The 23,008-nt window shown below is 40.3% G+C and overlaps 4 protein-coding genes and 1 non-coding gene across 10 annotated transcripts in view; 4 read left to right on the forward strand and 1 right to left on the reverse strand.

Annotated features, from left to right (window-relative positions):
- Positions 1-13,229, forward strand: part of LOC124219832 (serine-rich adhesin for platelets-like) — a 35,604-nt gene extending 22,375 nt beyond the window's left edge. For both annotated transcript variants that reach the window (XM_046627995.2, XM_069136630.1), the window contains 2 exons: positions 8,436-9,676; positions 10,051-13,229. In XM_046627995.2, coding sequence (XP_046483951.1) covers positions 8,436-9,676; positions 10,051-12,836 — 4,027 coding nt within the window. In that variant the 3' untranslated portion in view covers positions 12,837-13,229. The remainder of the gene's footprint in view (positions 1-8,435; positions 9,677-10,050) is intronic.
- A 118-nt stretch (positions 13,230-13,347) lies between these two features.
- Positions 13,348-16,049, forward strand: LOC124219939 (lymphokine-activated killer T-cell-originated protein kinase). Its single transcript, XM_046628205.2, has 5 exons — positions 13,348-13,565; positions 13,675-13,911; positions 14,013-14,309; positions 14,653-14,853; positions 14,966-16,049. The coding sequence occupies exons 1-5, from the start codon at positions 13,442-13,444 to the stop codon at positions 15,136-15,138; spliced, it is 1,032 nt and encodes a 343-aa protein (XP_046484161.1). The 5' UTR covers positions 13,348-13,441; the 3' UTR covers positions 15,139-16,049.
- Positions 14,464-14,545, forward strand: TRNAL-AAG (transfer RNA leucine (anticodon AAG)). The gene has a single exon. It is a non-coding gene; the product is annotated as a tRNA-Leu (tRNA).
- LOC124219941 (syntaxin-1A) lies at positions 15,198-22,489 on the reverse strand. The gene is made up of 9 exons (XM_046628208.2): positions 22,168-22,489; positions 21,524-21,619; positions 21,295-21,388; positions 21,150-21,224; positions 16,228-16,425; positions 16,082-16,155; positions 15,863-16,000; positions 15,684-15,794; positions 15,198-15,570 (listed from the first exon to the last, which is right to left on the reverse strand). The coding sequence occupies exons 1-9, from the start codon at positions 22,198-22,200 to the stop codon at positions 15,499-15,501; spliced, it is 891 nt and encodes a 296-aa protein (XP_046484164.1). The 5' UTR covers positions 22,201-22,489; the 3' UTR covers positions 15,198-15,498.
- LOC124219935 (condensin-2 complex subunit D3) lies at positions 16,695-22,079 on the forward strand. Of its 5 annotated transcripts, none has more exons than XM_069136631.1 (5): positions 16,893-17,004; positions 17,129-20,360; positions 20,503-21,067; positions 21,157-21,257; positions 21,362-22,079. In XM_069136631.1, exons 2-3 carry the CDS (start codon positions 17,137-17,139, stop codon positions 21,065-21,067), a joined length of 3,789 nt encoding a protein of 1,262 aa, XP_068992732.1. In that variant the 5' UTR covers positions 16,893-17,004; positions 17,129-17,136; the 3' UTR covers positions 21,157-21,257; positions 21,362-22,079. The 5 variants fall into 5 exon arrangements, with proteins under 5 accessions (XP_046484153.1, XP_046484156.1, XP_046484157.1 ...); XM_046628199.2 differs by having other exon boundaries at positions 16,900-17,067; XM_046628197.2 differs by having other exon boundaries at positions 16,695-20,360.
- Positions 22,490-23,008: the final 519 nt, after the last annotated feature.

Genomic DNA, 23,008 nt, shown 5'->3' on the forward strand with positions numbered 1-23,008 from the left:
GGCGCTGCAGGTTTCTCCGTGTTGCCAACATAACTGTCCAGTGTAAAAAATTAGCTCTCTCAGATTCATTGTCTCCAAGTGTACCTCTTATTACCCGGGCCAGAGTTACTTACGTAAACTCGACTCACTGCGCAATCGAAAACTTAGTTGGTTGGCGCGGCGGGGGGGGGGGGGGGGATAAACGATCCTGTGTTGCTTGTTTATACAGTGCCTAATTATCAGACTGCTCGAAAATAAAGGATCAAATTACACGAATATGGACAGGATACTCATCAGTCCTCGAACCTGTTGTTACGTCGTCAATCAATCGTGAGCAAAACGCTGCAAAAGTGCGAACACTTGGTTTCGAATCCTGCAATAACGCAGGCCGAACACGTGGATGTAATGTGGGCTGCCTATCGATTGATATCTAGGCGTTTTGCGAGATTCAAGATTTGGTCTTACAATCAGTAGATATTATCTATTACACACATATAGGCACAACATTGTACTCTGCTAGCAATCGGAGAAACGGCAAACTTTTATCCTCCTTCGTGATATTTTTCTTCCATTTGGAGGGAGCCGGGATAATATAACGAGGGTTGGAAATCTTACGTGCCTCTTTCAGTCCATCATCTCGCTGAGCTTATACCTATATCCTATAATAAATAATCTGCACTGCTTCCCTTACCCTCGTCAGAATTCTTAAGTACGAAGAAAAGTCATATTATATGTACATACATATCCGTACACCGGATGAATGTGTTTCGGCTTTGTCGGTTCGGGGCAAACATCGATCGACGTAACAATTGCAGGGTCGTAATAAAGGTAAGAAGGATAATTCTGCAACCAGTCGGAGGATTTCATTTCTTTTACAGATATGTTCTCCTTCTTCTTTTCCCTTCCTCTCCCTCTCTTTCTCGTGTATTTCTTCTACCGCTTGTGCGGGACTTTCCTCAGCGAACAATTTCAGCATTTTATTATTTTTCCCCGAATTTGGGTAATTTCCTCTCTTGTTTATAGACGGTTCACGTTTTTGTTTCGCGCAACGTCTCTTTTTCAATATGTAATATACGTGGTTCCGAGCTAGCTTGTTGTAAAAATTCATCCAGTGACGTGAATAAATTTCACGGCTTTGAAAATACGTTTCTGAGAAGATTCGGGTTCTTCGTATGTGGAATACTCGTTGTTAAAACAAACGAGACAAAAACACAGCGCAAGTGGAAAAATAATTAAAACGTCGCAAAAATGAGAGACTGCGTGATGAAAAAAGAGAAAGCCGATAATTAACAATCCTGTAACGAGTGTCAGGTTTTTGTCGAAATTTCCAGGAACATGAGGAGGAGGAGGAGGAGGAGGTATCGCCACCCACGTGATCGGGATTTAATTCCCTCCCCCCACCCCGTACGATTCCCTTCCTCCTCTCACTTCTTCGTCCTCGTATTTCTCTTATCTTTATTTCCACCCCTTACACGCGGGTTCACGACGCAAAGTATAACGGGCAGGTACGTCAAATCGACGGAAGGACATCCGGCTGACGATGAGTGGGTCTGATGGCAGGAACAGCCCTCAAGGTACAAAGCTAACGACCAGCGGCGGTCGTGTAACAATTTGTCGTCAATCGTTAATTACACTTTTGCACGGGGCTGTGGGCGAATTAATTCAACCCGTGTAACGAAACGATCTTAACGCTAAATATTTTCTGCGCCGACACTAAATTCAAATCAAGTTATTGGAGAGTGAGAAAAATCGTATTGAATATAAATTTAAAAAAATAAAAATTCGTATTTGATTCTATTTTTCTCACGTTTTAATTAGCGGTTTTGCCTGTAGCTACTGAATCAGAAAACTTACCTAATTCAGTCTTGGTATAAAAATTTTCCTACTCTTGAAAAATAATTTACGAATAAAAATTTGAAGCTAATCGATCACGGCTATTCATTATGTGATTGTGTTTTTGTCTTTTCGAGAGTAGTAAAAATGAAAGCCGTCATCTGAAAAATCTTAAACCGAATGAAAGATGATGATTCTTTTTTTACACTCTACACCGTACTTAAAAACAGATAAATGTTTTGGGACGGAACGCCCCGTATTCCTACACTGCGCACAGTAAGAAAATAATTACGCCAACGTCAGCTTTAACGTAACGATTATCGTTAGTCCGAGGAGCGAAAGTATTTCTCGGCTAGAATTATTACGCTGCAAAATTAAACAACGTGATTTTTCAAAATTCGTCGGAAGGCCGCTTTAACCCTTTTTAACGGCCAAGCCTCTTTTCCGTTGAAATAAAAAACATTATCCTCAATAAAAAGGTTTGGAATAATACAATTTTGAAAAATAGTGTCTCTCGATTTTCACATCTAAACAAGAATTTTCTTCTCAAATCAAACTATTCAGTGAAAACTTTCTTTATAACGCGTAGACTATTTGTCAACTTATTTCGGAACTTTTGCATTAAAATCGAAGAAGACATTTGAATAAGTAGCTTGTTCGCACATGCAAATTACACCCTACAATACCCGTTAAAGGGTCGAATGTCGTCACTGGTTGGGCGTGTAACGAATTGCTAGTACATAAATTCATTTCCCCAGAGGTGGTGGCCGAAGATGTGCTCGCAGCTCGATGCCTCGCACGATTCCAATGAATACGTAACCGGTAACCCCGCCGGCTCGTAATTCAAATCCAACGATTCCGCTACCCCGGAATTAGTATATGCATTAAACACGCGGTACGCCTTCGAATATAACATCGACGGCTAGTCGAGCTGTGATCGAATCATCGTAATTCTGCAATCCCAGCTGCATATCAAATTGCGTCGGAAAATCATTCCCCTGTTTTGTTTTCGCTTTGGAGTTTCATTTTTCATTTTACTTTCTTTATTTCTCTTCCTCGTCTCATCGTATCACCTCTCTTTCTCTCTCTTTCGTAGAATTACTTCATTTTTTGTCTTAGTAGTTTATTTTTATTCCTGACTTTATTTCTTAATTTCTTTTAGTTGTGTGATTCATTTTTTTCAAACACGTTTTTATTCTTATTATTCTATCAACCACTGTCGTTTATTTATTTATTCATTTTTTGATTTTTAAGTAGCAATCACAACTATCGTTAGGTTAATTTTTCAACTTGGGTTATACCTGTGTATGTATGTATGTACGTATGTGATCATATTGGCCCAATGTGTTCTACAGGGCATAATGTATACGATCAAATGAAATCAAAATCCAGGCATCAATGCTGGAGACGAAAGTTAATACCGCAATAACGAAGCTTTTTTACACCGTTTATATGGAGGTATGTACATCGTAAATATATATATATATATATATATATATATATATATATATATATATATTTATTTATATTTACTTGTAACATTCGGATCTAAACGCTTTTCCCCATATAAAAAGCTTCTCCCCATCGATTTCGATACTTTCGTCAATCATGCCTTACGTACATACATACATACATAAAATCCCGTTCGGCCCGTGTCATACACATCGAATCGTGTTATTATCCCGTCATCTCCAGATATTGTAACATCAACTTATACCCTGCAGCTTGTATACCCGAAAACAATTTCCTGTTACAATAATAATAACAGTAATAACAACAACGATAATGTGTAAAAAAAATTTACCCAACGTAGGTATACGAGATTTGAAAATCTTACGGTCGGTGTGCAGGTATTTTTTCATTTTGTCATTAAGAAAGGAGACAAATTTTGAGGTGATACTTTGACGGAAAATTGTTAACCTGTATAGAGTGTACGGTGATTGATCCCTCGTTTTTGTTAATATAATAAAGCAAGAGTATAATGCTGTATTATATTATACCAAGCGAGGACAAACTTGTACATTGTGATTAAACAGAAATTATTAACTTTCCCTCTCTCCTTCAAAGCTGTAACTTTTCTCTACTGCTTCTATAACAACTCCCTCGATATGTATTATTATGTATGTATACATATTACATGTATATTATACATACAAGCGATTATTGTTATACCTACCTATGTATATTATACGGTAAACTTTACTTGGAAAACTTTCTGTACATACATGTATAGCAGGTACAAAAACTTTGGGAGTTTGCGCTAATCGGCTGGCCTACCAACCATCCCCTGATCACTATTTCTTCTTCTTCTTCTTCTTTTTCTTCTTATTTCAACAAGTTTCGCTAAAGTTGGATTTTATTCCATTCAATTCGTGCACCCGGCAGGTGTGGATATCTATGCACGGCGATATTCGAAATCGCGCAATATTTCACCGCAAAATTTGAAAACTGACGATTTTATCCCGTATTCATATACTGCGTACAAACAAAAGTTTACTTACGCACACCTGCGATATTTATTAAACGGAATTCGCGGGAGTTTGAAAAATTGTCACAATAATACGTGTAGAAAATGTAATTAATTAACGAGCAAACAACGTTATGATTTATGCGTTTGATACCTTGGTAAAAAATTTCCACCACTAAGAATTTTTATGGAAATAAGAACGTTTCGTATTATTTCGTAGAAAGTTGTAAATATGAATAATTTTCCGTAAGGAATTGTTATTCTTATTTAAAAATTGTAACATCTTGTAGATTTTTTTTCACCGATACAAATACAAATCTTGTCACGAATATCTACAAGTTTTTATGACAACAATTTCACATCCGAAATTGTACAAAATCTCTCAATTTCCTTAAAAATTCGTACAAAATTTTATAAATCATTTTCACCAAGGTACGTCTCGTCACGCTCCTGTCCTAAATTACATAACTAAAAACCGACAAAATTGTCGGGGATAAACAAACACCGAGATATAGGCTTACCGATTATTATTAGTCGTGTGAAAATTATCCTTTGGTTGCGTTGATCGGAGCGATTCACGAGTTGCCAAAAAAATTCTTCATAGTCCGTAGAATCGGATATTGCCTCGCTTACGGAAACGGGCGTTTGTCGCCTTTCTTCTTAATTAATTATCAACCTCTTCCCTTCGGCGACGAAACGCTTGCGTCCACCGACGACGAACTCTCGCCGCGTTGCGAAGCGACGACGTACTGCAAGCTTTTTTTTTTTTTTTTTTTCTTTTCACCCTGCTTTTCTCCGTTTATTTTCCCTCATGTTCCCCACGCGGCGTACAACACCGCGTATCGTTGGGATCCGGATTTGCGCAAACTCGGATCTGAACGTTTCGTGTCTCTTTGTGTTTGTGCGATCCGTGTAGCGCCCCGCTTTCGCCTTTCGACCCTTCGTACACATACGCCTAAAATCCACCCTTTATATATTTATATATCACCGTTTTCTACGCTTCAGAATTTACCCGAATTTTTAAACCACTCTTTTTTTTTTCCCCCCCCTCCCCTTCCCACCAACATCTCTCTTATCCGGCACAGACTTTATTACAATACGATGACTGCAGAGATTTTGTAACGTATGATTCTCTCCCACGTATTCCAAAGAGAATGTTCAATATCGAGGCTTTTTTTTAATTCCCCGTCTCTCTGTTTTTCGAGATGAAAGGTGGTTATTGTAATCGTAACGAAAATGAAAAGTTTGATTTTCATCATATATCCACGTTTTGAAGATCAGAGAATTACCTTCGATCATTTTTAGATAGACGCTGTGTACGTTTGTACATATGTATCTACGTGTGTGATCCAATTTCTTTTTTTTTTTTGTCCAACGATACATCGAGAACGAGTTATCGGATTGCAATGATTTTGGTCTCAATCGCCGCGGCTTTTCCAAACTTAGAACCGATTTGATTTTAGCTTTGATCGGTTCGGCACTTTTTCGATTATTTCAATAATAAAATTCCAAAAAAAAGGAATAAAAAATTTAAGATGGACGAATGGATTCTAATGATAATTGGTTTTTTGAGTCGCTGATCACGAATCTAAGGTCAGATTTCCGAAATTTATATTTGGCGATCCAATATGGCGGAAAAAAAATCTTAAAATACTCGGATTTCGATAAAAATTGGTAGACGGAGGTTTTTTTGGGTCATCGATAACGAACCCAAGATCAGTGTTCCAAAATAAAAAAAAATCGTCATATTTTCATCTAACACAGTTATCCAAGGGCTTTAAAATCGTTAATAATCACGAATCTGAATTAGTAGTTCGAACTTCGAATTGTATATCGTTCTTTTTATTTTCTCTACAAACTTGTAACCCGGACCATGAGAACGGGGAGTTCTAAGGCTTACTCACGTTCGGTCCAAAGCCGCTTATTTATAATAAAAAATCTTCGAAAATCTTGCAGTATAAGGAAATATTTTTTCGGACCTAAAGGGGATGCGGCATACGTGACGGATATTTTTATTTTTGTTTTCGGCAGGTATTGATTTCTCGTTCAAACGCACTTTCACCTCCCCTCGAAAAATTTCTACAACGAATTAATCAGTTGCTAATAGTGAAACTACGAGAAATAGGAAATTATTCAGAGAAATTCGTAGTGAGAGTCCGTGAATCGACACAAGGCGGGGGGGGGGGGGGGGGGGGGGGGGGGTTTGTCGAAAGGTTCGCGTTATTATCGTTCCATCGGCGATCGCGATCACTGCAAAGTCGGAATTGGAAGTGGAATAAGGAGGCGGTATCGGCGGGGGTGGGGGTGGTGGTGAATTCCGAAGGAATGCCTCCGCATCCGGCAATATATTTCGCCATCCGTCGACAGCTCGACGACGGTGATGGAGTGAGCCTTGATTGAGTATAGCTGTTCATCTCCATATATATATGTATATATATGAGTGTGTGTGTGTGTGTGTATAATGTACAATGCCTTTTTATACCTTTATATAAACCCGTCGCAACACTCGAAGCGACTTTGTGTCGAAGGAATTACCTTTAAAAAATACAATTCCCCACAAAAAAAAAAAAAAAAAAAATAACGAGAGAGAGGAGAAATATCCCCGGGGTACGTAGTCCAAGTCGGATATTAGACGAACCTCTTTGAAAACTCGGTTCGAATATCTATTCTATGATATCAACCATAATGGAATTAAAATTATTAATCGCCTTCGGGCATGTTCAGTAGCGACGACCTCGGAATTACCTTGCAACGAAAACACAATAGATCGAAATCGATAGATTATTATCGTAAATTGACTGGACCTGTAACGATGAGAAGCATATATCGAGGGTAAATTAATGGGCTCGAGCAGGCCTGATGTTATAAAAGTAGGTGGAAAAGATTTTTAAAACAAATTTATTATTACCGAAGTATCCGCAGGTTATACCGATGTTTAAAACCTAGTTCGCGGTGTTTCTACACCTTGTTATACGTAACAACCGGATTCGTACTCGAACCCCGAATGAATACGATTGTTATTAAATTGGAATTTGATCTGTTCATTAATTCCTCAACGCACATTAATACGCCAGTCGGCATTTAACGTCCTTTATTACTATACTTTCACCGGCCCGGAGGGTTTTCAGGGGTAAGCCGTCGCGTCAGCGTTACAACTGCAGCAACACGTAAGGTTTAATGGTCTTTCTACTCGTTTTCCACCAATTTTTCATTTCATCGTTAATACCTTCGTACATTGGGTTGAATTTTGTACGTGTATATTGTACGACAATGCTCGGGGACAGACGCGGTGGGGAAAACTGACATAAATTGAATGACTTTGAACCGTCGCGTGGTATTCGATAATATTTTTTTCCTTGCGATTGTTGTCGTCGGCGTATATACGACGTTCCCCAATCCTCACATCCCATTATGGGACTTTTCGTGGTGCAATTGTGCCCTTGGTAAGATAATAGAAGTGAAAAATTTGATTCCTGCGAAAACCCCTCTTCATGGTTGTAGAATTCGTTGTAAGAATCAGTTTTCCCTCGGAATTTTTATTAATTTTTTTTTTTTTTTTTGCCCATTTTTATTCCAATTATTATATTGACATTTAGAAGCACGACTTAATTTCGTCAGTTTCTTTACCGAAAATTCTTCCGGTTCTTTTTTTTTTTTGTTCTTGAGGTAAAAACGTTTGAAGATTTTTGGATTATTCCAGTTCAACTAATTTATACGTTTATTCTACACGTGCCTGCCAAAATTCGTAACGATTTCACATCTAAGGCGTGTAGAAGCACTTTCGCAAATATGGAAAACGTGGTTTCGAGAAAAACGCGTTTAAACTTAAATTGAAGTTTCTGTGCGAATAAAATAAAAAGTTTTACATGTACACCTAATCTGCTATGCCAGGACCATAAAGTAAACCTTCCTCTTCTTGAAAAAGTTCTTCCTAAACCGTCCCCGTTCCAGTCTTGGGGGCAATTTTGCCTCTTTAGACGCAGCGGAATGTATGACGACAGCTTTTTCCTCCGATTGTGAAATTTGGTTACGAGCTTACTCTTGAAGCATTGGATCTTTCCGATGTAAAAAAGGAGGAAAAAGAAAAACTTTTCTCTATTTGCGTTTCAATAAAGTAGAAACCTCTCTTAATATTCGTTCGAAATTTAAATTTCAGGTTGACGGTTTTGGCCACCTTGGGCTCTGCAGCCTCGATCGAAGGTGACACCAATTATCGTCGCGATGTCCAGGTAGCCGTGGACGCACATCACCTGTGTCCTTGCATAGTTCGCGCCGAGTGTCCACGAGTGTTGGGATCAAAGCCGGAGGACGTTTTGCTCGGTCCGTTTCCACCTTGCGAAATTAAGGACACGGTGAGGTGCTGCGGAGTAACGACGAGCCTCTTCGTCCAGCGTTCGACGTTCGAGAATCCGCCTTCCGGCACCGTGTATCCGGTACGGGGACGACTTCCGGGATACCTGGGGCAAAGGTCGCAGGCCGAGTTCACGAGGTCTGGAAGCGAGGTTCGAGAAGGAGTCGCGAAGAGTCTGCTCAGGGCCGACGAAGAGACGAGGGAATATTACCTGGAGGATGAATTCAGCGACGAGGGCTCGGAGGCCGATAGACGAACCGATGGTTATGAACGGGGGAAAAATATCGACTCGGGTATTTCACAGACCGATGCCTCGCTGGCCTCCGATTTCCTTGACTATCGAGGCGTTAGTAAATACCCAACGACAGGCGAGGAGGATTATGGGGAGCGAACTACTAGTGCAACTGACCATGGCAGAGGACAGCAACGCGGTGAAATTTCATCGTCGGAGAAAAGCAGCTTGACGTCGACTTCGTCGGCATCATCGAGCGTTGGAAAAATCGAGCGGGTTGTAACGAGGAAGAAAGAAACTGCCGAGAGGTCGACTCAAGTGCAGGGTGAAAACCTCGTTGAGCTTTCACATGCCGACGGGCGAGAGACGCTGGGGTCGTTAGATGGTACAGAGATAATTGAACCCCCGGAATTGACGGAGTCGGAAACAAAAGGACTCGGTGTAATTCCCGCGACATTAAACGCGACTGCACGAGAAATTTCGACGAACGAAGCAACGGTTGGAACAGCGGGAAAGAAGAGCTCGGCTATTTATGACCAGCAATATATTGCTGACGAGGATTCGTGGGAAACTTATGATTATGCGGATGATACCAAGCAGCTTGGGACGCGTGAAAGCGCTGAAACGACGCTTAAGGATCACCGAGAGACTTCGAGCCTTGGACAGCAGGAAAGCGCCAAAGTCACAAGAGAATCTTCCATCTTTGAGGAAGGCAGTTTGTCCACTTTAACTGGGAATGACCAGCAGCAACTTACCGGGAGCACGAAACCGATAACGCAGATTTCACGGACGAAAATAGAGAGCCAAGCAACTGGTAAGAAAAGAATTGTCTCCTATAAATGTGACAGTTTTAGTTACAAAATATGGTGCTACGGTGGTGTCATGTAAGCGCGACGAAATTTCCAATTCACAACAGTTTCACTGTTTCGAAACATACGTATAATGACTAATTGCTCGGCCTTAGTTATTGAGGTAATTGAAAAATAGTGAAAGCTTGAACGTGGGTTCAGGCTGTAAGCTACGACGTGAATGGGAATTGAATTATTGGTCGATGTAATTTTCACTGGCGATTTTCAATTCATTTTTCATTGTAACGCTAATTTTGTCAAGTTTCTTTAATGTCTGCGAAACTGTAGATCGAAAAACGATCAGATTACTAATGCACAAATTTTTATTCATATATTACAGATGAATCGGTAAACGATGAACTTGCTGAGATGTCGCGTCAGCAGAGCAGCGAATCCCAGACGAAAGAGTCTTCGAATATCGAAGGAAGCTCATCTTCGAGCTCTAAAACCGTGGTAACAAACGCTAGAGACACAACAGACAAAACCGTAAACTCGGAAACATTCAGCGTAAGCTCAGAATCAGTTCCTAAAATTCTAATATCTACAACGTTCAGAAGACGGACACTTGTACCCAAAGTCTCTACTACATATGGAGAGAACAAAGAAACATCTCAGCAAAGTAGTCAATCGGTGGCAAAAGAGTCTTCGAAGGTGGAAAAAATTACGTCCAACTCTCAAAGTGTAGCAACGAACCGTGAAGGAGTGATTGATGCCGACGTAAACTCGGAAGACTCTGACGTAACATTGGGACAAGTTTCAACATTCCGACGACCATCATTGCCCAGAAGGCCGTCTGTTGGTTTGATAGGTGACACAGCTTACGTGCAACGGGAAGAGACGGCTTCACAACAATCTAGTGATTCTTCCAAAACAGAGTCTTTGAAGGTGGAAGAAACGAAGTCCAAATCTCAAAGTATAGCATTTAACCGTGAAGGAGTGATTGATGCGAACGTAATCTCGGAAGACTCTGATGCGAGCTCTGATGTAACATTGGGACAAGTTTCAATATCCCGACGACCACCATTGCCCAGAAGGCCGTCTGTCGGTTTAATAGGTGACACATCTTACGTGCAACGGGAAGAGACGGCTTCTCAACAATCTAGTAATTCTTCCAACACAGAGTCTTTGAAGGTGGAAGAAACGAAGTCCAAATCTCAAAGTATAGCATTTAACCGTGAAGGAGTGATTGATGCGAACGTAAACTCGGAAGACTCTGATGCGAGCTCTGATGTAACATTGGGACAAGTTTCAATATTCCGACGACCATCATTGCCCAGAAGGCCGTCTGTTGGTCTAAGAGGTGACACAGCTTACGTGGACCGGAAGGAGATATCCTCTCAGGAATCAAGTGTCTTGTCGAGAACAGAATCTTCGAAGGTGGCAGAAAGTACATCTTCGAACTCTCAAACCGGGACAGCAAGCCGGCAAGATTTATCAGAGAAAGATTTAAAATCAAGAGACCTTGACACAAATCTGAAACCACTTGTAGAAGCTCAGAGACCGGTACTATCAGGAATACCTAGTCTCGGCATGAGAGGTGACATAGTCTACGGTGAATTGAAGAAGACCTCTTCTCAGCAGAAAAGTGAATCTCTGAATGATGTATCCTCGAAGGAAGAAAAAATTGAATCTTCGAACGTTAAAAGTGTCTCCACAAATACGGAAAACCTAACAAACGATAGGTCAAACTTGGAACTTAAGGGCGGAACTATCATAAAGCAATCTGATACAAAAACGGTTAGCAAAACTAAGTTGAACTCGAAATCAGAAAGTTCCTCTTCGATGGAACGTGAAAATTTTGCAAAAAAATCATCGGACACGTCGACAACTTCAACCGAGTTAAACCTAATAAATGTAATCACTGGGAAACCAGTGATAATGATTGCTGATAATCCCATCAGCTGGGAAACCGCGGGTCAAGCCTACTACCCCGTCCTGATCAACGCCGGTTTCCTTAAAGACCGCCCAGTATCAACTGGACTGGTGGGTCTAGACCCTCTGTCCGGCGTCACTCACAGTGACTTACGTGATTCAGAGGTGGCTGCGGAATTGCTACCCTTGAGTTGCGGAAACGTGATATTCGGTGAGCGGAACACGGGCGGAAAGATGCTTTTGTGCGACCTTCCCCGTCCGGGTGACAAACCCTATCAATTTTTGAGGGGTGACACGAGCACTATCAGTCCTGAAAAATTAAACGGCCCAGATTTACCCGGGGTGATTTTACCCGGAACAGGTTTGAACGCGAAGGACGATGAAATACCATATAATCCCATGTTTCTAGACGCGGAAAAAAGTATCAACCAAAAACCTGCTAGAAGAAGGATTATCCTCAAACGACCGAATGCGGCACACAGAGAGTTTAACGTGAATGAAGACATACGCGAGGTTGGATCCAAACAAGCCGCTATGGAGTCGGTGTCGACGTCGTCATCCACCGTGAAAAAGGCTTCGTCGCTAGAGGAGTCCACATTCTCCCCAAGCTTTGGGAAAGAAATAACTAAATCGAAGTTCGACGTGTCCTCAGCCGAAGATTTTAACGCCGAAGGAGCAAAGGGTGCTCTGAACTCCAAGTTCTACTCGTTGTCTCAGGAGTCGATCCTCCCTCATCCAGTGACCCGTGATTCATCAACAGCCGGGGAGAAAGAGGCAACAGCTATCGTAGAAGTTGTCGATTCGGCGCCGTCAACGGAGACCAAAATCAACTTGAAAAGACCGAGAGTCTCATCGTCGGACGACAAACTGCCTCGCAACGACCTCGAGGTCCTGAATATAAAGACTTCTGAAGACAACGGAGCTAACGTGGAAGAGGAGCGGTTCGTACGACCTGCAGAAACTACCAGACGCCGGAGGCTCAAGTTCAATAGGCTTCCCGGACGCGTTCAGAGGGCAGTGATATCTCCCGACGACATTTCGATGTCCGGTAGAATCAACGTAGTCGGCCCAATCCCCGCGGGGTATATAGATCCCGCTTTGATCCGTGAAGACGAAATCGGTATCGAGCTCCCGAGACAACACGTTACCAGTTCCTTTCAGCTTCTGAACATTGAACGCCAACAGGAGGCCAGAGATCGTGGATGTACCGCCTTCAAACCATCGCCAGTCGATCCCATAAATTGGCCCAAGTAAATAAGCAAACGGCGCCACCTTCGGAACAGCGTCTCCAAATTAGGACATATAGCTGCCGACTTAGTAGACAATGTAAAGAGAAAGACTGGTTATGGTATATAGCCTCTCAGAGTTACGGATAAGAAATACGATACCACTGTAAATTTCATTCAACAGAGGCATATGAAAATATTGCACCGTGCATGATTATTCAACGTTCTCGCAGTCTCTTGTTCAACAAATAAAATGGCATTAAATTAAAGAACTAGTTCGTGGAATTAGCCGATTTCTCCTTATTCGCAGGTACATGATATCTTGTGAATTTGTAATTATTCTGTCTTATCTATATTAAATCTGTGTGTAAAACTGGGTGATTGCATTGTGATTGATATGACAAATTGGAATAATTTGAATTCAAAATAGCCGCGGTTATTTTGACTAACGCAGCAGCGATCGCTCGTATGACTCGGTGACGTCACGCGTCAACCGTTGCATTTGAATTTCAAAAAATAATCATCAAGTGAAAGTAACGGTTGCCGTTAGTCACCGTTAGTTGCCGTAACACCGTCGCGTAGTATATTGCTATAATTTTACTCAATTTGCTTAACGTCAATCGACGGATAACAATGGCTCACCTTAAAACGCCGAAAATGCAGAAGTTCCGAAATAAGACTGAGACTCAAAGTGAGCTCAGCACGCCTCTAAAGATACCGGCGTCGCCGTTCCTGCACAAAATAGGTTATGGCACCGGTAAGTACGTATGAAAGAATCCGATAATCGCGAAGTTGAATGGCCTGTCACTTGGTTTCGTTCAGTTTTATTTAGGAATTAAAAAAATCGTACACTCCAATATACTCAGGTGTCCATGTGTTCACTCTGGAAAGATCACCCAAAGTCGGTTTTACCAGATCACCATGGGCTATAAAAAAGGTCAGCGGCTTAGGCAAGAGGAATCCACACTACAGTAAACGAATCCAAATCGAAGCTGACATACTGCGAAACCTAAATCACCCAAATGTCGTCGGCTACCGAGGTTTTGTCACGGATGTTGACGGCATGCCGTGCCTTGCAATGGAACAGCTACACTTGTCACTAGGTATTGGCTAGCACCATGTAATTCGTTTTTATAAATTCACTCCAAATATGCTATAGTATTTCACTGAAAATCTGTGATGGTCTCCACATTCTCAAACACAGGCGACATGATCGAGGACATGGTGAATGATGGTATCGCTGAGCCGTTTCCAGCTGCAGATATACTTAGCATCAGTTTTGAGGTCGCGAAGGGCTTGGAGTACCTTCATCATGAAGCTCACATCCTGCACGGCGATGTTAAAAGTTTTAACATCTTGATATCCAAAGATCGAGCCAATGTCAAACTTTGTGACTTCGGAGTCTCCGTCCCTCTGACAGATTCCTTAGAAATGGACGTATCGAAGGCTCAATATGACTACGTTGGTACCGAGTGCTGGTCAGCACCAGAAATACTGCAAGGTAAAAGCATATTATGACATGTAGCTAAGCGAATTAGCCACATTAGAATCACATCTTCATCAATCGAAGTCACAAGTTCATTTCTCAGGATTGCAATTATAATGGTAAATTTTTGGTCCAATGGAATCCGTAAATATGACTGATCCTGCCATAAGGTAGCGTGGCCGAGCGGTCTAAGGCGCTGGTTTAAGGCACCAGTCTCTTCGGAGGCGTGGGTTCGAATCCCACCGCTGCCAATATTTTTATTTTTCTAAAAATAGATCCTTGATTGGACACTCATGAGCATAGTTCTTTTATAAAATTAAATAGCCTATTCTTGATATTTTTGATTTTTTTATCATAGATGCACGTATAGTTACCAACAAAGCAGACATGTGGGCTTTTGGTATAGTCGTGTGGGAGATGATATCTTTATCTCTGCCTCATGTCGAGTCTGAAGAAGATTCATCGGATGGTAGCTACTTGGAAAATCCAGAGACAGAGCCAATGGACGTTCCTGGGTCTGATAGTTTCGGATTTTGCGAAACTGCTTCACGAAAATATGGTAAAATGCGATATTTAATTACTAGAAATACCACGTAGCTCATTTTTTATGTGCACGAAAACATGTATTTTACGAATGTTTAAACAAACGATGATAATTGCAACAATTATAGGTACGAGGCCTGCACTACCAGCGATTAACCTGGGACCAGAGTACCAAAGAGTTTTCAAGCTATTTCATGCTTGCACTGATTCGGACTACAAGTCTCGCCCTAGTGCCAAAGGAGTGGTGAAGTTTTTTAATAACTACGTTCGTATCAAAGCAGAGGACAGTTACTTCTGGTAGAGGGGAGTTTTTTATTTACAAATCCAGTGCTTTAGTACGAATTCTTTTTATTGACCAGATCTGAAACTAAGGGTGCGAAATAACGAGACGAATGCTGTTCTTTTGACACATCGTAATTCAACGGTTTGAATAATCATTCAACTTCATTAATTACATAATATTTGCTTTTGTTACTTTGACCGTGAACGGCACTTAAAGTTAAACAAAGTACTAAATTTAACGACAATTAACCAATGGTTATAACGAAATTCACGATTGAAGCGTAATTGCAGCAGATGATTAGGCCAAAATATCGAAGCTTATCACAACTGATCCACAACTCTCTTAATTAAATTTGCTGGTCCATGTTTTTTACCAACATTAGAAGAAAATGGCTATAAGTATCAGTACGAGTACAATAAGACTTATAACTATTAGGATCTTGATTTTCCTCTGCAAGAATACGAAAAAGACATGTCAATTATTTATCAAGTTCTATAGTCTTAACTGTACGTATATGTATTATTGAATAGTGTTATTACGATTATCAGTATATTTTATGATACCTTTTTGTACTTGTGACCTTTTTTTTCCGCCTTGCTCAGATCAAAACGGCCATTATCAACTTTGTCTGTCGCTATTCCGGCGAAGTATTCAACACAGTTTAATCTTTCGCTCTGCAAATAATAATGTACGTAGCGAGATTTTATTTTTATATTTTACAGACAGCAAAGTTAATACTGACTTGTTTTTCGACTAGAAATGCCATCTCTACGAACATATCCCGAACTTCAACAATCGATTTTTCAATTTTAAGAAACTCTTCGTGCCTCGTCTGTAGATCCGACAACTGCTGCCGCACGGCACTTGTGTCCTGTAAAATCTGTTGAGGAAAGTGAATGTTTAGTGATAAAATAAAGTTTTACCGGCTATTTGGACTCAAAACATAACTAGCAACACTCACATTGTCCACAAATAAATCAGTTTCCTTACTGTCGAGCATCTCCTGAAATTCTTCGTTGGTACACTGCTTCTGCGCTGGGAACCAAAGATTTGAAAATGAAAAACGGAATACTTCAATTAAAATTGATTAGTATATATAATAATTACTCAGCAATTTCTGTTGATACAGTAGTGATGTATATTTCTCTTGATATCTTAGCAAAGATTCGTTGTATTCCCTCATAACTTCCCCAAATAATCGCGACATCGTCGAGTACTGTAATATTTTTATTCTCATGTGTATCGGTCCTTCCTTCGCCGTTTCAACCGACAAATCTTCCACCAGCGTAATTTCCTTTTCCATGTCTGAAAGTAAATAAATTTCGGGTTGCAAAAATCTGTTTTACATCAGGCATTTTAAATCATTAAACCTGATAGTTTGATCGAATTCGAAATAATCTTTGAATTATTTGTACCAAGGTTTTCACGATACCTCAATTAAGTATCGATACAGCACGTTTTCTTTATCATTTTTACGCAATTGGTGAAAGGTTGAAAAATTTAGATTTTCAACGATTCGTCGATTACAAGCAATCATGTTATCGAGTTTTGTTCGTTTCGCGCCACGCGCGCAATGCATGCCGGTCGTTGGATAACCTGCAATGTAAACAGTCAAGTTCGTTCCGAATATGGTGAGGTTATGTCCGCGTTGATTTTGAGCTCGCGAAGAGTCTGACAGTATCTAATTAACAGTGAAGAATATCGAGTGATGTTACGATGGAGCCGTTGCAAATATTTGAAGATTTCAGGCTGGACAATCTGGACGAATCGTGGGTGAAATCTGTGTGGGAAAGTGAGTTTCTAACCTTCGACGACATCCCCGCTGCCTATCTTGACTATTTAAATAGCGAGGACATGGATGTATTGCTCAAGGATTCATCGACGGTAATAAAAAACTGGATGTGCGAATGCGCCGCCAGCGACGGCGCCGATATTCAACGGACCGAGGTATCCTGGCAAACTTTAATAGCGCTAAACGTTAATCCACGCAGTTTGCTACCCGTTTTAGGATACTTAATGAAAAACGGAAATTCCTTTGACGCCGACGAAGAAGCCAGGCAGCCTTGCCTCAAGGCGACCAGCCTCTACTTTGTCCTTCTCTCTGTACCTGGAAGCAATGCATTTCAAGTCTTTCACCTGAACCTGTATCACTTGGCGCTGAAGACATTTATGCTGTCCGACCGCCTTGTCCAAAAGTCCAGACAACAAGGGAAACGCGTCAATCCTAGAGATGCTTACAATTCAGATGACGATGAAGGTGATATGGAGCTCTTTGATTCCGAAAAACTCACGCTGTGTAAGGGGCTAAATAGCGTCATGTTCGACATAACTACTATGCTGAGGGGTTTTCATCTCTGCGATCAGCCAAGGTCGTTGGAAATCACTGTTCACTCGCTGATAAAAGTTACAGGTCTTTCTAAAGAAGTGATTAACTTCGAGACAAGAGCAGTGAGGCAGGAGGCATCGGTGAACTCCCTTTCTTACAATGCCTACATTGCCCTAAGCTTACTCTGCGATGCTCATCATGGAGCCGTGGATGTGACGATACGTCTTATAGCCAAATACCTGTTACCAAGCCTGGTGTCCAATCAAGATGGATTACTGCCTAAGGAATTGTCTGCGGTCAGAGAATCGATGACAAATTTTGTAAAGAAATTGCTTATAGCTCATCAGAAAGATGCCCATTTAGGCGTGACAACTCTGATTCAACATCTGATGGTAAAATGTCCCGAGAGAGTGGAAGCAAGAACAAAGCAGGCAGCTCTTATATTTAAACTGGTTAATTCCTGCAAGGATGAAGTCTACCTCAAAGCTGTCGAGGACCTGATTGTTCTTGCACACAACAACAAAGTCCTCTTGAGGATATTTGCCGAGGAAATAATGGGAAGATTTTTGACCGATAATACCAGTACTACAAGTCAACCGAATCAAAAAGTTAGGAAAGCCCTTCTTGCAACAGTTTTATCCAGGTGCCTCGACTCCTCGAGTCTAGTTAGAGGAAAAGCGATGTCAATTTTTGCCGACTGCACAGATCCGCAGAACAGTGTGACCTTGAACATGGTGAAAGAAATTTTTGACGAATCTAATTCAGATAAACCCTTGCCGAGTCTGAATACTCTACAGCAATCTATATTTGAAGACCGTGACCCTCTACCGGGCTGCAGTACCGTGGCCTGTGTGCTCGCAGCAAGGGTTGAAGACGAGCGAGCGTTCGTACGTCGTAGCGCGCTACAATCATTAGGCAATTTGGTAGATTTCTACCCAGGGATACTGAATACCCTGACACCTGCCCTGGGTTTACACTGCAGAGATCCTGCAATACTGGTACGTCGATACGCCGTTCAAGTATTCACCCAGCTTGTGGAAAAATTCCCGGAGCATCCGCTATTGACCCAGGACTGGGTCAGGAATGTTTTGCCTCAGATTTTTGATGTGGAAATGAAAGTGCAGGAAAAGGTTCTTGAGTCTTTGCAGCAATTGATCATCGCTAATGTCACGCGGCTGGATGACGACGACTTACTCCCAAAAGCGGACTTGCCGTGGCTGATACTAAACCAAATAACTGAACAAAAGATGAGAAAACATCTGACCAAGGCATGCGCTGTCTGGGCAAAGACTTCTGTACTCACAAATTCTTTGATCACGAAAATTATGTCGCATCTTGACAGCCGCAATGATATACCAGCCCTGGTCTTGTTGACGGCAATCGCTAACTATAGAGAATTGTCAAATATGAGTAAATATTTTCAGAATTACAAAGAAATTCTATGCCGAGACACTTATCAGGCAAGTTTGGTCATCGAATTGCTGAGGAATTCTTGGCCAAACTTGGACGATGCTTTTTTAAAGAAAATGCAGGTGGACCTATTTGAAAGACTGTGCTGCTTTCAAGTGAACTTCAACCTTGTCGGCATTTGCTGTGACTTGTATACAGATGTAACAAAGTACCTGAATCCTGAAAATGGAGATCAAATTGTTAAACAGAACTCTCTGCACCTCATGAAGCTATCCGAAACTCTACTGGAAAAATTCATAGATCACGAAGACAATGAAGAAGATGCTCTTCAGACATACTTGAAAGCAATGTCCACTTTGAGTAACGCTTCCCATTTGTGCGTTGGCTCAATTTCTCCATCCACGTTGCGCGTACTAGAGGGAATAGTTGTGGAGTGGGATTCGTTGCCAGATGCAGTAAGGTATCTCCATGAACTAAGAGCAGCAGCCGTTACCGTTTTAGGGCAACAAGCAATGAGGGACAGAGAAATTGCTCAGGAAATAATGCCAATACTTGGCCACATAATGCGGATGAGTACCGCACAGTCTTCTGATGTCCAAGCAGCTGTGAAGGTGAACGCAGCCAAGGCTCTGGCCGATATTTGTGTGCGATTCACAGCCTTGGTTGAACCTTATTTACCCGATATGTGCGTTAGCATGAAGGACCAAAACCCGATAATTCGAGAAGCTATAGTCGTACTTTTCATCCAGCTTCTTCTCGAAGACTTTATCAAAGTCAAGGGACCTTTCTTCTTCCATATTTTAACAATGCTCACCGATACAGATGAGATGGTACGCGACCTTACGGTCTTCCTCATAAACGAAAGATTGTTGGTGAAGAACAAGACTCTGATATTTAGGCAGTTCTTGGAGAGCATTTTTCACTATAACAATTTGAAGCTGCCAAAAAAATTCTCCAGTAATGTCATCGGCCAAAGAGCATTGAAGGCCTTGACACTACCTGGGCGGAGAAATAAAAATCACCGTAGAGTGATTTACAATTTTATGCTAGAGCACTTGGAACCTGTTGAAAAGGTGAAAATTGTCGCACGGCTTACAAGTGAAATATTATCTGCAATTATAAGCGGGGCAATAAATGTTCAGAAAGAAGAAGGGCTGTCCGTACTCAAAGATTGCTTGTACATATTGTCTAGAGAAGAATTGCATCCAACTTCATGCTCAAAACGTACAGAAGATGATTCTCAAGATGAAAGTTTGCCAATTGAAAATCTGCCCATTAATAACACTGTGAATGCTGTTGCAAATGAGATGAAAAAGCAAAGGGTTGAGGTCCTTGTGCCGACTCTCGTTAAGCTTAAGAAAATGTTCATAAAACTCTCTTCTCCGTTTGCAAGCGATGTTGCAAGGTATTACTTAAAAATTGTCGCCGAATACAAGAAGGAGCAGCTTCTGAACCTTTTCAGCGAGTATCCAGCAATAGAAAAAGAAATCGAAGAGGATAGAAAGTGAGTAGCTGTGCAGTCTAATCACAACGTTACAATTTACAATTGGTAAAATTTGTTTAACTGTAAATATTTCTATTTCTTTCCAGCCTGCTAATTCCCCACGTATCATAGTAAATCTATATATTTTGAATAATCTATTCAGGAAATATGGGTCTAATACTTTCGTCGACGATGCAGATGCAGATGCGGAAACTGCCGAACAGCAAACAAATCTAGCACTGATTAGACAGGAGCGGATGCCCAAAATTGTACTGCGACGATTGTCAACGCTAACTTATCCTGGTATGAAAAATTGGCGAAGCCCTTCCCAGGCTTCTCAATCTGACGAGCAATCATCCCAATTTGAATATTCGAGAAGCCAAACTCCGTTACCATCACCAATTGCATATGCAGAAATCAGCTCACCACCTTTGTGTCAACCTGGTCCTAGTCTAAATAGTACTCCAACAATGTCTAAATCTAGAAATTCGCGTCATTCACTACAGTGCAGCCCCATCCATGCAGGGAATAATTATGTTTACAAAAATCTCAAATACAAGGGAGTGCCAATTATTTCTGAGGAAGATGACGAAGAAGAACCATTACCCGTTCAAAGGAGAAAAATAGTTCCTAGAAAATTACGCTGTCAGAGTCCTCAATGCGAGGAAGCACCAATGGAAATTGGCACTAGGAAGGAACGTTCAAAGTTCGTACGGCATTCCGATTAGGTGAGCTTTTGTAACAAATATACCAAATATCATCGAAATTCTGACCTTGCACCTTTCTTGATAGACAACCATATATTCATACCTTTCAGTTTCTTCTGAACGCGAGTTGCCGTCTCCGAGATGACTTGCGTCCGAGTATCCAGTTCAACCTGAATTTCTGTGGGATGTCAAGAACAAAACTTTAAACAATGTAAGTAGAGACATTTTATTTTAATTTTCCGACTTACCTCGATTATTATAGGAAAGAACGTCATTATGCAATTCCTTGATAACATTTGAATTGTCTGCAATTAGTTGGATCAACATACGGGTTTCCTCTACCTTTTTTTAACACCACAGAACAACGTGAAAAATTCAACTTTTATTATTATTATTATTATTATTATTATTATTATTATACACATTTTAATCCTAGATACTTATTTATTTTAATTTCTTATTATATAGTGTACTCACTTCCTCCAAAACTTTGTTTAGCTTTTTATTTTGAGATATTTGTATGTGCACATCTTGGAGAAATCCGGTTCCAAATGAAGCGCTGTGTTTACGTGCCTAAAAAACGATTATAATTTATTTAACATTCCATTGATCGTGTTTGCTCGACTTTATACAGTCTCAGTAATAATTAATAAAAACTAACACAGTTTAAAGTGCGGCCTAGAAAACTGTATCATTGTTCTAATTTCGCAAAAGAAAGCGTGACGATGAAAGCATGTATTAAAATTCGTACTGCATTTCGTCAGTGTGTTTGCGTATTTTCTTTTTCTCATTATTGTTTACACAAAGAAATTATTTTTTTATTCCAATATTCTCGTCGATATTAAATATATTTTGTCAGTGTGAAAAAGATGAAAATTGAAAATGAGACATTATGCCATGTGTCAGAAAGAAGATAAGAAATTCGGAACTGTGACAGTCATTACAAATTTAAAAAAAAAAAATCAATTGAATATTCACGTAACACTTTATAATAGCCTGAGAGTTCATGGTATGAAAACTGAAAACTCAAAAACCACACGAAATCAATATGAATAAATATATATTAGTTAATAGAAAACTGTGTTCGTGAATGTTAGAAAGAAAAAAATTTCTGTACTAACTGCACACAAGTCAGGCAATCGATCCCGAGTCATGTTGATTCCATACGAAATCCAGTACCGTTCTAAGTGAGAAGTAAACCAAACAAGGTGTATGCCTTATTATCAGTCTTATCAGCACACTATAGATAATAGATAAAATACTCATAATAATGATAAATTTTTCCACGAAGCGTTGATGATGCACTTGCTAATTACATTTTGAAGCTTTTATGACTGGTTGTAATGTGGCGACAAATTTTTTTTATACCGCGTGCCCTACTTCAACAATAAATTTATCCTCTAGTACACTCGTGAATTGAACTAGTTCACATCGCACGGGCCATGTTTTGCATCTGAAGTGAAATAGGAAATAGACACTTTAGCAGCTGTAGTTACAAGGCCGAAGTTGAGACCATTACGGTAGATGTGCCTATTTTTTATTCTAATTCTTCGTTTCTAGTTTTTGTAAAAATTCTCTGCCTTATCAAGGTACTTTTTTTCAAAGAAAAAAATTGATACATTTTTTATTTCATTCAGTAAACACAAAACGACGTTAATGTGTAAACAACCAGGATAATAAGCGTGAACCGGTATGCTAATAGTTTACATACCAACATTGTCGTACAAAAATTCAGTACCTTATTGAATATAAATAACGATATTTTTTTTAAAACTGCAAAATGTCTGTGATTATTATTACCTATACGGTATTCTAAATAAAGAAAATAAAGGTGGTCAAGTTTGTTTTGTTCTCTCATATTAAGTTTCGTGTAAAAATAACTAGTTTTTATACTTACATACATTTATAAAACAGAAATTAATGCATATATTATTTTAATATAATAATTGTTACATAAGATGG

This window comes from Neodiprion pinetum, chromosome 5 (genome assembly GCF_021155775.2).
Source record: "Neodiprion pinetum isolate iyNeoPine1 chromosome 5, iyNeoPine1.2, whole genome shotgun sequence".
NCBI lineage: Eukaryota > Metazoa > Arthropoda > Insecta > Hymenoptera > Diprionidae > Neodiprion > Neodiprion pinetum.